The sequence below is a fragment of the Opisthocomus hoazin genome, chromosome 9 (assembly GCF_030867145.1).
Source record: "Opisthocomus hoazin isolate bOpiHoa1 chromosome 9, bOpiHoa1.hap1, whole genome shotgun sequence".
Lineage (NCBI taxonomy): Eukaryota > Metazoa > Chordata > Aves > Opisthocomiformes > Opisthocomidae > Opisthocomus > Opisthocomus hoazin.
In genome coordinates, this window is record NC_134422.1 from 35,037,667 (window position 1) to 35,052,618 (window position 14,952).

Genomic DNA, 14,952 nt, shown 5'->3' on the forward strand with positions numbered 1-14,952 from the left:
CGGGGGCGGGTGCGCTGCCTGCCCGGGGCTGCCGCCGCCCCGGCCGCTCGCCGCGGGCGCGCCAAACGCAACGGAATCCTCCTCCCCCCCGCCCCCCGCATCATCCTCAGCCCCCCTGCCGCCCCCGCCACCCCTCACCAGCCCAAGGCTCGCAGCCGTACCTTCCCTTTCTCTTCACAGCGCTGAACAGAAACACAGGGCAGGTAACGCAATTTGAGGAGGAAAATCAATGTTTTGCGGGTTTGGAGTTGGTTTTTTTTTTCCCCGAGTGGAAAATCGTGACGGAGCCCGTACAGCTCCACCTGCAGCCGGGCTCTGCCTCGGCTGCCCAGGCGAGTGCCCGGAGCGCGGCTGGGATCAGGAGATGCCCCCCGCACCGGCCTCTCCCTTTCGAAGGGGGACGAACGAGAACCAAGGGAACACTGAAGAGCAGCAGCGTGGCACAGCGGCCACCCTGAGCGTGTCGCATCACACTCGATTCTGCTTTCCCAACAGAAACACAACGGCTTGCACGCCAGAAAGCCAGTGCTATCCCAAACGACTAATAACACCCACCTAATTACAGAACCGAGCCTAAGGGACACAAGGGGCAGCATTTGCTATTAATAATGTGGGAGGGCAAAGCCTAGGCCTGCTTTCATCTCGATACGAACAGGGAAGGAGCCAAAGTTGAGGCCTCGCCTGCAGCTGCAGGACCAAGTTTAGCGCAGCGGCTGGCGAAGGCAAGGCTGGGGCTCTGAATGCGTTACCTGCAGCGGGGCAGGGAACAGGCGAGATCTGAACACAGCAGAACACCGGCACAGCTTTTTGAAGAGAACAACTTTTTAACCTTTATTCACAGGTAAGTAAGGCTGCTATTTTCAGCAGCAAATGCAGCCAGGGTCTGGAACAAAGTACAACAAAGAGACAGAGGTGGCTAACAGCAGTGTACAGTCTTGTCATACAGTATCACAGCATGAGCCTCTCCGTGTCAACCAAGGATAATTCTCCTCACCCCCTGACCAGACACGTACACCTAAGTGGCCTTTCCTTTGTTTGCCAGAAGAGGATTTAAAATCTAGACCTCTCTGTATGGTAACAACACACACAAACATGAAAGACTGAATACTCCCAGCTGTTCTCCACCCCCTGTATCAACCCAAAGCAAAAGTCTCAGGGAGCGTGTGCTTGCCACTATAGCAGGCTACAGGACACAAAAAGAGGATTTGGAAGCCCATCCTCTGCTTGCAGCAACAGAAGTGGAATGCAAGACAACAAAGTAACATATTCTAAAAAAAAAAAAAAAAAAAAAATTAAAAACCAGGCTTCATCCTGGAGGAAGTGCTGGCCCTATCAGCACTCTGCAGTCTGCAACTCACTTCTGAGTCAAAACGGACACAAAGCGACTCTGCTGCAGCACAGGGTTGTGGAACCACGTCCACCAGCGCTGCCAGCTCCAAATCCTGGTTCTCTCCAATGCAATCCGCGCTGCCTCCCCCACTCCTCCCTGGTATCCAAAGGACACACGGAATTTCTACAAGCTATTCAGATTCACATTATCTGGAAAGCACAAATGTGCTGGTTATTTATTAACATCTTAGCAGCTACCACCATGCCTAAAATGATGCGGCACGAAAGAACTGGGCATTGTGTACTTCAGCCTAGAAAAGCCCTGTTGGTATTAGGGAAGTCCTGCTTCGCTGAAGTGTGATCCTTCTACCTTAGAGAAACCTGTTGAAACCCTTGAACCAACTATGAGGAACAAGAAAACTGGGAGGAGTCATCTAATATCTGCATAAACAGAAAAACACCTCAAACTGACCTTCAGGTTCTATTCTCCTGGATAAGACTGCATATCATACAGTGAGTTTTCATTAAGATCTGCTGAAGTAAATCAAACAAGAAATACAGTATGGTCCTGGAACAAGCTGGAGTACAGAATTTGCAAAAATCCTCCAAAGGGAGATGATCGATTCTTCATAATCGGAAAGCCATCTACTTAAAAAGAAAAAAAAAACAAACCACACAAAAAAAGAAGGTAAATTTTGCATGTACACACTCAAACTGAAATAAAAGGAACATCAGCAGTTTTAATACCCCAGAAAACCACAAGAAGCTATAATAATTTTGCTGTGTACTGCAGAAGTACACAGAAAACTGAGGTTTCCTAGCTTCAAGAACCACATGAAAGAAACTGCTACAATAAAACAAAATATATAATCTTTGTGCAACAAATCATATCTGGTGGTAATTTTTTTATTAATTCAATTAACTCAAAATTAAGTTATCAAATCATAATTTAGGAGTATATGGACTCTATGCATTTCTTTATGTTTCTCAAAGCACTGTTTCAGTTAGGCTTTCATAGGACCCCTCTCCATTGGTCTGTTATTAAATTTTTACTATGCAGATTACTAATTTCACAGAAAGCTTCCAAGTGTGGACATTTGGTACGGATAAAATTTTAAGGCAACAGCCATTTTTAATGCTGCACTGAATAACTTTTATCACATCATAACTCCTGTTAACTGCTGCCTACCATTAGATTTAGAAAACAGAAATAGGTTAAGTGTGCTGTTCAGGTAAGTATGACAGCCACTCATTAGTGAGAATAAAAGGACTTTCCAGCCAAGAAAACTAACTTCCCATTTCTAATGAAGTTACTCCTTCAAAATTAACAAATACACAAGATCTATAAACATTCAGATGTCTGACTGGGCTAAGTCAGCCAAAGAAAAAAGCAAGATTATATGGTGCTTTACTTCAAAGCTGAATTTAAATTGTTATACATTCAATACTATGTAACACAGTACGGCACACAAGTACTGTCTGTGCAACCCTGGACGTTCCTTCGGCTTGCAAGAACATAAGGCTCCGAGGTGGTATGTCTCAGTGAACACTTACCCTTCAGAAATTACATACCGGAATTAGTATAGATGGGCTTTGAGTGGAATCACCTTTTCTTAAACATATTACATACTTATTTCTTACTATGGAAAGATAAGAATTCTTTTTCCCCATTACTTACTAACGACTTGGCTATTGCACAGCTCCCACGTGATGAAAGTAAAAACTGTTATAGGTCATCATCTCTTCAGCAAAGCAACAGAACAAATACTATCATAGGAACAATTATTTATGACTGTAAAGGCCACGCACCATTCTAAAAATAATCACTTAAGAAGGAAAATCCCATGTCTCTGCATATCCAGCACAATCTACAGGCAGTCTTTCTGAAAGACTTTTCTAGTCACTGAGATTACTTCCTATAACAAGGAATGAGAACAATGGCCTATAAGCATCTAATTGTATAATTAATGCATCTGTGGAAAGTTTTCTAGCCCAGGCTTCTGCTTTGTTTTACTGGGCAGAATCGCTCTACTTTATTATTACAGTTCTACTATGTAATGCATAGCAGTTCTGTTCACACTAAGACTGTATTATGGTTTACTGGTGCACTACAGTAACACGTGCACAGGTAGCTGGCCAGGAGAATTTAGTATGATAAGCAACATTCAATGAGCGGGAAAGATACTTGGATACGTAAAACTACAGGCATAAATACTACTCATCTTGGAAGAGGTGGTATCAATTAAAATCAAACTGACTGCCTTGACTCCTTGAACCAGGAGCTTTGAGACCAAAGTCAGAGCACGAAGGATTTGGTGCAGTTTTGGGAAGAAGCACTACAGAACAATAAATATTGTACAACTGGACAGATTGTGTTTGTGGGCAGAAGTGAAGCTGGAGCATTGCTAAGAATGTATGGGACAGTGCATGAAACCCAGTAGTGACATGGCTAGCAGCCCTGAAGCAAGCAGAACACCAAGCTTAGTGGGAGACTGAAACAGAGCCAACTCAAGGATGTCTCCCTGTAGGAGAATATGTATGTACACCCCCTTGAATTCTGGGCCGTGCTTCTAGCATGTTCAGCTTGCAGCAGCTTCCCGCAGCATCCAGTGCCGTGTCACCATGCAAGATGTCCTTTAACATGAAAGAAACTAAAGGACATACAATCTTACTCTGTTAGATTTCTAGTCCAGAACTCAATCTCATGCATCAGACAGAAAGCAATTTTTAACCCAAAATTGAGCCCATGCTGGAATTCCTTTATGAACTGCCACGCAGGGACTGGCCGTTAGGTGTCACCTTTGTCCAGAATATGCACCATGATGCTCTCACTAAATTAAACAATAAAACAGTTTGCATAGTAAAAACCCCAATATACCAAGTTTTATAGAGTGCACAAAACTAGCGAGCCAATCTGTTTACAGATGTTCTGCAAAACAGCTAACAATCCTTAGAAACTATTGCTTTAGTGGATTCATTCAGGTACTTCTTGCAGGTATACTAAATCATTTACTAACCGAGGCAGGCTACACAGCTACACAAATTCAAATGGTTTTATTTCAATAGATTTCTCTAGACTAGAATACTCACTTATTTACATTGCTTTTCCCACCCACAACTGGGTGCCGATTTCCTTAAAATGACAGACGTCCTTTCCACAATAGAACTGATGGACAAGCCACTTAGGATACCTTTGTTGTTTTTCCTCACCTCCAGCAGAGCATCCACAATTTTGTCTCTATATGAATAAAACAAGTAACTGTTTACATCACATTTTGTGCAATACATTTAGCACTTAGTTACCAAGGGCATTGGATCTATTACAAATCAGGGCAGAAATGAAATACAAATACTCTCACCTGCTAGCCTCTGGATGAATTTCTTGAAGTTTCTTCATTAATTTGGTAAAGCTGCTCAAGTTCAACGTATTAGGAGAAATAAAGGCATCATACGAATGAGTGGCGAAAGGAGCAGATGTTTTCTGCAGATTATTTTCTCCACTATCCTAGAATTGCATCAAAATCAGCAAGAAGTGACTGGGTTAGATATTGTACAAGTAATACAACATATCTTTACTATTAATAAATATTCCTGTTACGGGAAAAGAAAAAAATGACAGATACAGATTCAGATCATTGAGTTGTTCTAATACAGCCAGTCATATTATCCAGTCTGTAAATTAGAAATACAACTACTGCATGCATTTATGTGGCTACATTAAATAAGACCCCATTTGTATTTCCCAGAGGACTAGCACGTTTAAAGTTAAATCCCCAAAGATATAGCTATATAGTGTATGAAAGCAACACCAGCAATTACTAACTTTGCGTTATCCTGCAAGGATCAACCTGAGTGAATACCAAAAAATACATTTATACTTATGTTTCTTTAGATTTATATTTAAAAGCCAGGAGTTTCCACTCTAATATCTCAAGATCTCTCTTGTGTAAAAAAGAGTTACAAATGGAAACTTGGAAACTCAAAAGAGGAAAACAGCAAATGGATAGGTTCCCAACTGGCTTAGGATTAAGAAAAAAAGATGGGAGTATCACAATTTGATGTAGCGGCGAATCAACGGTGCTCTCCCTCTTCTGCAGCATGCCAGAAATTTATTACTAACATGACATGCTTTCCTATCTTAACATCATTCTATATATATTAAATGTAACATGTTATGGAACAAGAAGTTTTAAGGCTCTTAATCTGCCATGTAAAGGAGCCTCAGTAATAATTCTTAACCTTTTGATTTACTTGAAACAAAAAATGTACCGAATCTTCAGCAGAATATTCCAGACCAGGGCACTTTGTTTCTGAAGGTACTTTCACAGAGCAAGAAATTTTTGAAGAAGTTATGGGAAGGAGATGCATTTTCTCAGAAGCAGAGGTGGTGTCCGGTGCTTTCACAGAACTGGAGGCTGAAGTGAATGCTTCATCTTGATCATTTCTTTGCCTGTTATCAACAGATTGGATTTCACGCCAAAGCATATTTGTAAGTATTTGGGAAACCAAAGAGTTGTTCTCTGATGAAGTGTTTATAAGTTTAACGCTCACTCCTTTTCCTTTTATTTTTTTCTGGTTCATTTCCTTTACAGCTAACTTTGCTTTGTTAGTGTCTTTAAAGCAAAGAAATGCATATCTAAGACATAAAATAAATAAATAGATAAAGGAAACTAAGTAAAACGCAAATTATCATCAGTAAGAACACATGATGGTTCTCATCTTTCAAATATCAGCTGTATCTCCATGTATCTCCACCTCAATAGAAAATTTCAGACTCCCTAACTTCTCGTAAGATGAGAAGCTGTCTGGAATGACAAGTTTTTGTCAGCCCATCTGTATCTACATTAATTACTAAAACAAAATGAAAATAAATTAATGAACAGCTCCGTCCTCTCTCCCATGATTCGCTACTTTGACAGCAAAAAAATCTGAAGCAAGTAAAACTTCATACTACTATACCTGTCGTTACCACAATCCACAGAGATAAGTGTCTCAGAAATCTGATACTTCTGGAAATGTGATTGTAAATCACCCTACAAAACAGAAGCATATTTTGGTTGCAAATGTACAGTATTAAAGAATTCACAAAACAGGCATGACAGTACTACTGCTATGTAAATAAGAACAGGCATACCTCTGACACTGATGAACTTAGGCCACCAACACGAACAAAAGAACATGCATTTCCACTCTCCACTATCTTTGCTTCCAATAACAAACCTAAGAAAGCAAAGTGTTACCAACTATTCTTGTTTCAGTTCAAGCCAATCTGTAGATTTCAGAAAACATAGATAGAAAACCTTTAAAAAAACTGAAAGAATGAAGAGTATCTTCTAACAGAAAATGAGAGTGTCCTGAGAAGTGTAACAGGTCAGTTTGGGAAATCTCTTTTCCCCTGTGTATTTCCCGAGGTTCGAAGATGCAGAAGAGGTACAACCAGAGAGAACACTGGTCTACACTAACAGGTACCAGTGCAAAAGAATAGGCAGTGTACAGTAAGTCCCCACCACAGAGCACACACGACCTCCGCTTTCAGCACACTCTAACCATGCCCGTCACAGTGACCCAGGTCTCCAAACACTGACCATTCCCAGCTAGCTCTTGAGAAGCCAGTACGGGGAAGGAGCAGAAAGAGGAGGAAGAGAGATCTCCAGCTACATGGTTTACTGAATTGAGTTTGACCACTGCAGGTAAAGTTTTCAAGAAAAAACATGGATGAAAGGAGCTGAATACCTGTATAAGCATTCACTGCAAGTCAATTAAAAAAATAAGTCTGAAAACCCAGCTAGCATTTTTTTCAACTCTACTTAATGCTTGTAGAAGGAGAAGAATACTCAAACAATAAACAAACACCATTATTAGGTCAAAGCAATGACCTCACCTCTTAAATCAACCGCATCTTGTTTTTCTTGTTGCTTTTTGATTTCTTCAGGTATTACTGGAAAATCTGCTACTGTCAAGTCCTCTTTAGCATCAAACCAAGATTCATTCCCTTCTTCATTTTTCACACAACCTTGACAGTTGAAAGAAATTTCAGTACTTTAAAATTCAGACCGTGGTATATCATATGAATGAGTATCAAATTTCTTTGTGCCTAAGAGAATTCCAGCTACCTACACGATTTGGTACTACGCTATGAAGAGGTGACACATACTATTTTTCTCTGTTGATTTAAGTAGCAAATTGTTTTTTAAGATACGAAGTATAATGCAGGGCTGACATAACGTTAAGCATTCCTTCACAGAAAGGAAAGTTGAGTATCCACATTTATGTTTACACATGGTTTTGTTTTTTTCCCAACAACTTAACTAACACATAATGTAGCATTTGTACTAGGAGCAGATCGCTTACCACATTCCACATCCTGATCTTTATTTTGTTCTTCAGATGTCTTGGAGGAAGTAGAGTCTCTTGGCTGACCACCATCAGCTAAACACACAGTCTGTGGATCGTCCTATAAACGTGTTTCGGTTATGTCATAGCACTTGCACCTGATTATATGTTATTTTTCTGAGCTTCAGAATATTAAAAGATTAAACACATAAATTTTAAAAAGTTAACCTACTGATCATCTTCAAGAACCCCAAGTTATTTTACTTTATTTTGGAAGGACGATCAAAATTTCGGTCACATCGGCTGCAACTGCAATTACTGGCAGAAAACCTCAGTCTGAGCCCTGAAGGCTGTGAGTGTATTTGCACAGACCTAAGAGAAGACTATGCTTCACAACATAATCGCTAGGAAACTCAATAATGAAGAAGTCCCTACCACATTGACAGAAATTTTCCTTTTTTCTTGTAGTTTTGGTGCTTCAAAGTCAGCTTTTCTCGTGCCTGAAACAGAACTAAAACAGATCCAAGAATTTCATACAAAATATGGCACAACAATTTTAAATTCTACAATGATATCAAGTACACTGAAATATAAATTTAAATATTGCAAAAAGCTCACAGTATAACGTGCTTAATATATCTTAGCTTAAAATGAGAACTGAAGTTTTTTGCTGCCTGTAATTTATAAAAGCACTGGTTACAACCTGAAACGTAAAGCTACGTTCTAGGTTTATGTTAGGCTGATTTTCCTTTATACCTAGATGGCTTTCTGTGTGATGCTGTGATGTACGTCTTCCCAATTTGAAATCTCCATGCAATTTTTGATTAATTTTACCAATGCTTAACAAGAAATTTGAAAAAATCTCTAGTTGTTCACCTGGTATAGTACAGATCTATTGCCAAATTTGTTTCACGCTCTACTTACATAAAGTAACTGGACCTGGACAGGCTGGAAAGTTGGGCAGAGAGGAATCTGATGAGGTTCAGCAAGGGCAAGCGCAGGGTCCTGCATCTGGGGAGGAACAACCCCATGCACCAGTACAGGCTGAGGGCGGACCTGCTGGAGAGCAGGTCTGTGGAGAGGGACCTGGAAGTGCTGGTGGACAACAGGTTGACCATGAGCCAGCAGTGTGCTCTGGCTGCCAAGAAGGCCAATGGGATCCTGGGATGCATTAGGAGGAGTGTGGCCAGCAGGTCAAGGGAGGTTCTCCTTCCCCTCTACACTGCCCTAGTGAGGCCCCAGCGACAGGACAAGGGGCAACAGGCACAAACTGAACCATAGGAAGTTCCACCTGAAGATGAGGAAGAACTTCTTCACTCTGAGGGTGACGGAGCCCTGGAACAGGTTGCCCAGGGATGTTGTGGAGTCTCCCTCTCTGGAGATATTCAAGACCGCCTGGACAAGGTCCTGTGCAGCCTGCTGTAGGTGACCCTGCTTTGGCAGGGGGGTTGGACTAGATGACCCACAGAGGTTCCTTCCATCCCCAAACATTCTGTGATATGGTTCTTGAACATGCTGTACCACATGTCTGCCTGAAACACGAAGTTATTTTTCTATCATTCTTCATAACTGAGCTATGATCTTAGCAGAACACCTGCTTATATGCCTAATATTATCTTTGGTGGCAGCAAAGTCTGTTTTGGTATTTTCTGTGGGTTTTTTGGTTTTATTTTTTAAGACAGATAGCACAAAGTTTAGAGACAAAGATTTTTAGTAGTGAAAGTAAGGAACCAGGAAAATTACCTGTAAATTGAAAACTTTTGCTATAAAGACAGTAAAAATACAACTCTCTAGTTTGCATGTTAGAACGCTACAGAGTAAAGATTTCTTTAAAATAAAATCACTGTACCCAAAGTGCTATGCTAGTCTTCCAGCTAAGCAGTCTGGAGCAACAACATGTATCCTGAAACAAAGAAATTCTAAGTCTAACATCTTTTAAACTCACTTCTCATTTATTCTGAACTTTAATTAATACCACAGATGAGGACTACTTACTCATAACAAAGATCCTCTGTGAACAGCTGTCAAAAAAGAAAAAATTTGTCTTAATTTTCTGAAGAAAACAATTTATATTACAAACAATAAGCAACTACAAAATTACCTTGCACGGTACATAAGAGGAGGAGATTGGGAACAACTTAATCTCAACTGATAGCGGTGGAAGTGCATTTAAAGGTATGCCCGTTTTTATTTTCATTCTCATATGGTAGTAATTCTTTTTTAGCTCTTCCAAAACCAACATGAGAGATGAACCTAATCCAGTATTTCCATTACACCTGTTAAAATATGTACACGAAAATAAGATCAACTTAGTCAGACATTTCATTTATTTTACTGCTTCCAGAATTTCCCAAACATTTGACAGTGTTTAAAGATTCCTCCCCGTCACACAGGAACAGGAGCTCACTCCCAACGCACGCAGTAGCTCTCTGGAGCCGTACTCTGTTTCACAGCATTACCAGGTGCTCTCGTGAACCCCCTCCTAAACTACGGAGCGGACACTACGCTAGTGAGGTTTCATTGCTAACCATGGCACACTAAAGCATTCAGAGGCAGGACTTCTTGGAGGAATTCCAGGTTTGTTACCGGGCGTATGCGTTCTCAGCTAGAGACTCTGAAATCGCCGCCCCCTTCCTGCCTCATCTCTTCACCATCCTGCACCTCCTCTCTTTCTCCTTCACCACCTCCTCCCCAGCTCCCCCTCTATGCATCTCATCCACTCCTGAACGCATTCTCTGTACTATTCCTTCTGCACTTTTCCTCCTGTACAGAAAGACATTCCTGGAAACAAACCAGGTTTTCCTGGGTCTGTGAGGGCTACACAAAATTTTAGGCTGAAAGTAAGACTTGGCAGTTATGAGAATGTAAATTCCTTTGGACAACAACGCTAACTGTAAACACTATTACGAGCTATGCATAGACTACATCAGTAATTTTTAGCAATTAATGCCTTTTAACCGAGTTATCTATTTCTTTTAAAAGGACATTAAAGTACATGCCTGCTAAAACATGTGTTTTCCTCCAAAGCTAGTCTGTAAATCTTCAAGCAATGCTGATAGCACATCTGATAATGAGTGTTTAGGATCTGCAATTCTGCTTCAATCGCTCTCTGCAGTATTTTCTGACAGTAGCTTAATACAGAATTCTTCACAGCTTGTTTGTCAAGGTGCACTAGCCTTTAAAATAACAATAATAAACAAAATCTTGAAGCCCTTGAATCAATATTTTACATTCATTATGTTTTATTTTCAAACAACTAACTTTCCAGGAGCTATGTCTGATACAATTTAAGGAAAAAGAAAGAAAAGAAAAATTAAATCAGTTCCTCCTATTTACTACACAGAAAAAATTATCTTTTACAGTAGCTTTCACATTACAATCAGCTTTAACTGAGAGGTGGAAACTCTATGGGCACCATATTTTCCATCCAAAAAGTGGGGCTGTAAGAACAAAAAAAAACCTTAGCAACTCTGTTGATCTACAGATGCACTTCTTTTGTTTCCACAGTCACAGAATAATTTAGGTTGAAATGGACCTCTGCAGGTCTGCAGTACAAAACTCTCTTCAAAGGAGGGCTAACTTTAAAATTAGTTCAGGTCTTACTCAGTCCAGCTTTGTTGTTGGGTTTGGGGTGTTTTTATTTGTTTTAAATCTCCAGGAAAGGAGACTGTACCATTTCTCCAATGCTGTTCCAATACTACTCTCACTGTAAGAAACTTTTTATTATACCCACGTAGAATTCCCCTCACTGTAACTGCTGACTCTTACCCTTTCAAAACGCACCTCTGCAAAGAATTTAACTCCATCTTCTTGGCAACCCATGACCACATTGCCAAGAACTGCAGGGAGGTTCTCCACCTCTGCAGCCTTCCCTTCTCCAGGCTGACCAAGCCCAGCTCCCTCAGCTCTCCCCACACATCAGGTGCTCCACCAGCTCCCCTCACCACCTCCACGGCCCTCTGGTGGACTTTCCCCAGTCTGCCAATCTCTTTCTCACACTACAAGGCCAACAGCTGGAGATACCTTTCCAAATGCAACCTCACAAGCATCAAAATGAGAAGAATCAACACTTCCCTCCATCCACTGGCTGCACTCTTGCTAATGCAGTCCCAGGACATGGCTTCCTTTCTTTGCCATATGGGAGCATTTACGCTCGACTTATTCTTGGCCAGTCTGCAACTGCAGACCAAGGCTGCTTTGGACTTTGCTCAACTTCAGGAGCTCTTCAACTCACTCTTCTCACTTGTCCAGGTCACTTCCTAACCTCCAGCATAGGAACCGCTGCCCAGAAATCTTTTAATATCATCAGTTTTGCTAAGTCATGGACAACCTTTCAGTCACGAAATAAATCTTATCCAGCATTTGGAATTCCAAATCAAGAACAATTCATGACCCACCTGTCAGTGCTTATCTTTAAATCGCTGCTACAGAGCTCATTTTTTGTTTCCCACTGTTCCTAAACAAAAAACATTTTAAAAAGTTACAGATTAACATTCGTACAGACAAGTTCTGAGCAACTTTAACTTCAAAAAGTTCTATGTACCAAAACTGTTCGACTGTGGGCTTTTTTTTTTTTTTAAATTACCTGAATTTGTGAACTTCTTTCAGCTGTTGCAGTACTGCCACCCAAGTGCTCTTCCAGTGTGTCAACAGACTGTGACTGAATTTCCTCTGTACTACTGGCTCCACATGACCAGTCTGTATTACAAGCAACGTCTGCACAAGTTTCATGACGCCATCCCACAGGTCGAGATTTGTTCATCATCATTATCTCTGTATTAATAGCCCTGGACGAGAGACAAACCTGAGCACTGGTGCTTCTGCTTGTTGTAAAGCAAGCTCTAAAATCAGAACTTGCATCGACAGCCTGGTTAACCGTAGAGTTGCTGGTAACGGTTTTCAAATTTTCACGACGCCCCAACTCCGAGCTCACACAGCTGGTATTTCCACAGGGGGATTTATCTGCAACTTCCACCTCCAAAAAGGGATTCTCACTAGTGAGAAGTGCAGAGACTGGAAATTGGGTTTCAGCATGCTTTGCAGTGCAGTCAGTGCAGCTGGCACCATGTGCGCACACACCAGACTCTTCACAACTGCAGAAATGAGAGTCCCTTGCACATCTGCAAAATTGCGTGGCTACTGCAGGGGTCCTTTCCCATGGTGCCAGTAAAGGATTGTCTTGTTTCACTGAGATGCTGTGAATGTGTGTGTCATTCTTTTCAGACCCTTTTTCACTTGTAGCTGTTTGGGGTGACAGCGTGCCATCAATCAGTGGGATGTCTTTCACCTCGCCATCTTCTGAACTGTCACATACAAGCAGATTTGGACAGACCCTTTCTTTACTCCCACAAGCACAGCTTTCAAGTATACTTCCACAAACAACACTGTGATACTCTGTTTGCTCTTCCTGATGATCACAAGTCATGCCATTGCAATCTGGCAGAGACAGAGAGTCCTGAAGCACGTGGGGATCCTCTGGCATAGCTGCTTCTGGGCAGGTCTGGTCACCTACGCCATGCTTAGAAGCAGGAGAACTATCTTCTGACATGTCAATGAGATTTTGTTCCTTTGCAACTCCACCCTCTGGAACTTCATGAACTACATCTGTCAGCTTTAGGGTTTCGATTCCTATAGTTTCCCTTTGCTCAGAAAGCTCGCTTGAGCTATTCCCATCATCAGAATCTTGCTCATGAGCACTGAGATACTCCAGCTGTGTATCTTCAACTAAATAGCTTTGTCTGCAGTCATCACACCCCTTGCAATTGAAGTGCGTATTGTCACATGCCCTTCCCAATGTATCAGCTTCTTTCTTGCTTTCACCTACTTGTGCACAGCAAATTTGCATTCTCTTTTTATTATACATTTCAATATCTGCATCTAAAGACGAACTTAAATAAGGTAAGCTTTCCTCTGACGACTTTAACTCTGAAACATTGGCAGAACTTGCCTGGCCAAAACCAGAGTGGTTAACTCCTGCCACTGTGTCTCTGACGAGAATGTGCTCAGCTTCCTCAGAAGAAGAAAAAAGACACGAGGTCCGTTTGAAGGACCTCCTTTTGCTTTTAACGTGACTGTTCTTTTCTAATTCCATAGTACAAACACTTAAGTCCTCCTCCTCAGAAGCAATCCACACAACTCACTTCCACTGAAACCTCTCAAAGTTGTAGGCTTGTCTCTTCCTGTCAGTTTCTCACCTTAATAGAAATTAAGAGAAGTTTGAGATACTCCCTGGTATACAATAGGACATTACTGTTTAAAAAATATGTTAAATTAACCATCTTATTTTTACCTAATGCATGCTAGCATAGAAGCTAGGAATTACACAGTATGTTCTCAAAGAAATCCTAAGAGCTCATGGAAGCCTGTTAAAAGAATTTCCCTTTCTTGCTTGGGTGATTTCAGCTGAGTAAAAGCGTCCTCAGAGACCAATCAATCCTATTCTCTTACACTCCTGGTCAAAGTTTCCATCCTCTTACCACTGAAGCATTCCTTGGCTGAATCACCAGAATCCCTGTTGATGCACAGCAAGCTATTTACATCGTACTCTACCTGACAGCACACAAGGTGTTTTGACGCATGTACCGACTCTGACAGTCAGGATGCTGACGTTATCCTGGATTTATTGACCACAAACTGACCTCACATCATTGTTGATTGTATACTGGCCTGTAAGCACTCCTTGCCACAGAAAGCGTACAGCTTCTTGATCCATGACCAGTATATTTACCACAAGGAACATCCTCTAGTTTGGGAGCTATAAAAATTTTAAGAACTACTTAAATGAGTGAAGGGGTGATCTTAGAGCTCTGTGACTCCCAAGAACTAAAAACCCTTTGGGTGTTGGACAAGGCAGAAACAGAGGCATATTCCTTTTAATTCTGGGAAAACAAGAAGAAATGGTTATAAAGCACAGAACCACAAAAGAAAAAAAAAGAGAATCTTTACAGCCAAGAAGCGTAAGACGTAAGAGAAAACAGGGAGATAATTTCTTGAATCAGAGCACTTCTTATAGCAACAAAAGAAAGCTGGACAATACACTAAAACTTCTCCCTGCTCCACACATGCACCAAACTTAGTATTATAGCAAACATCGACTAAAAGTAGAGAAAAAGCACGCAGCAATGGAGACACTCTTTGTGAAGCTTGCTTCTAAACAGCTGTCAGTTGTTCTCTGCCTTCCCCCAAAGTTTATAATGAACCGAGGGATACATAAAAATGTTAAAACATATTTCTCAGATGCCTTCTAAACTACTGAAAAGAAACATAAAGTCGTTATGTTACAGCCTTGGG

The 14,952-nt window shown here is 41.1% G+C and overlaps 1 protein-coding gene across 1 annotated transcript; it reads right to left on the reverse strand.

The window, feature by feature from the left end:
• Positions 1-1,453: 1,453 nt before the first annotated feature.
• RBM44 (RNA binding motif protein 44) lies at positions 1,454-13,753 on the reverse strand. The gene is made up of 14 exons (XM_075431066.1): positions 12,248-13,753; positions 12,060-12,118; positions 10,662-10,838; positions 9,764-9,938; positions 9,658-9,683; positions 8,098-8,173; positions 7,681-7,783; positions 7,211-7,342; positions 6,464-6,549; positions 6,289-6,362; positions 5,569-5,965; positions 4,689-4,834; positions 4,420-4,567; positions 1,454-1,974 (listed from the first exon to the last, which is right to left on the reverse strand). Exons 1-13 carry the CDS (start codon positions 13,751-13,753, stop codon positions 4,420-4,422), a joined length of 3,105 nt encoding a protein of 1,034 aa, XP_075287181.1. The 3' UTR covers positions 1,454-1,974.
• Positions 13,754-14,952: the final 1,199 nt, after the last annotated feature.

Excerpts from the sequence above, each read along its gene's own strand:
- RBM44 (XM_075431066.1), bottom strand. The coding sequence starts at position 13,753 with ATGGAATTAGAAAAGAACAGTCACGTTAAAAGCAAAAGGAGGTCCTTC. Across the intron at positions 12,119-12,247 it reads AAAGAAGTTCACAAATTCAG|GAACAGTGGGAAACAAAAAA; the intron begins GTAATTTAAAAA and ends TTTTTTGTTTAG. Across the intron at positions 4,568-4,688 it reads ATTCATCCAGAGGCTAGCAG|AGACAAAATTGTGGATGCTC; the intron begins GTGAGAGTATTT and ends TTATTCATATAG.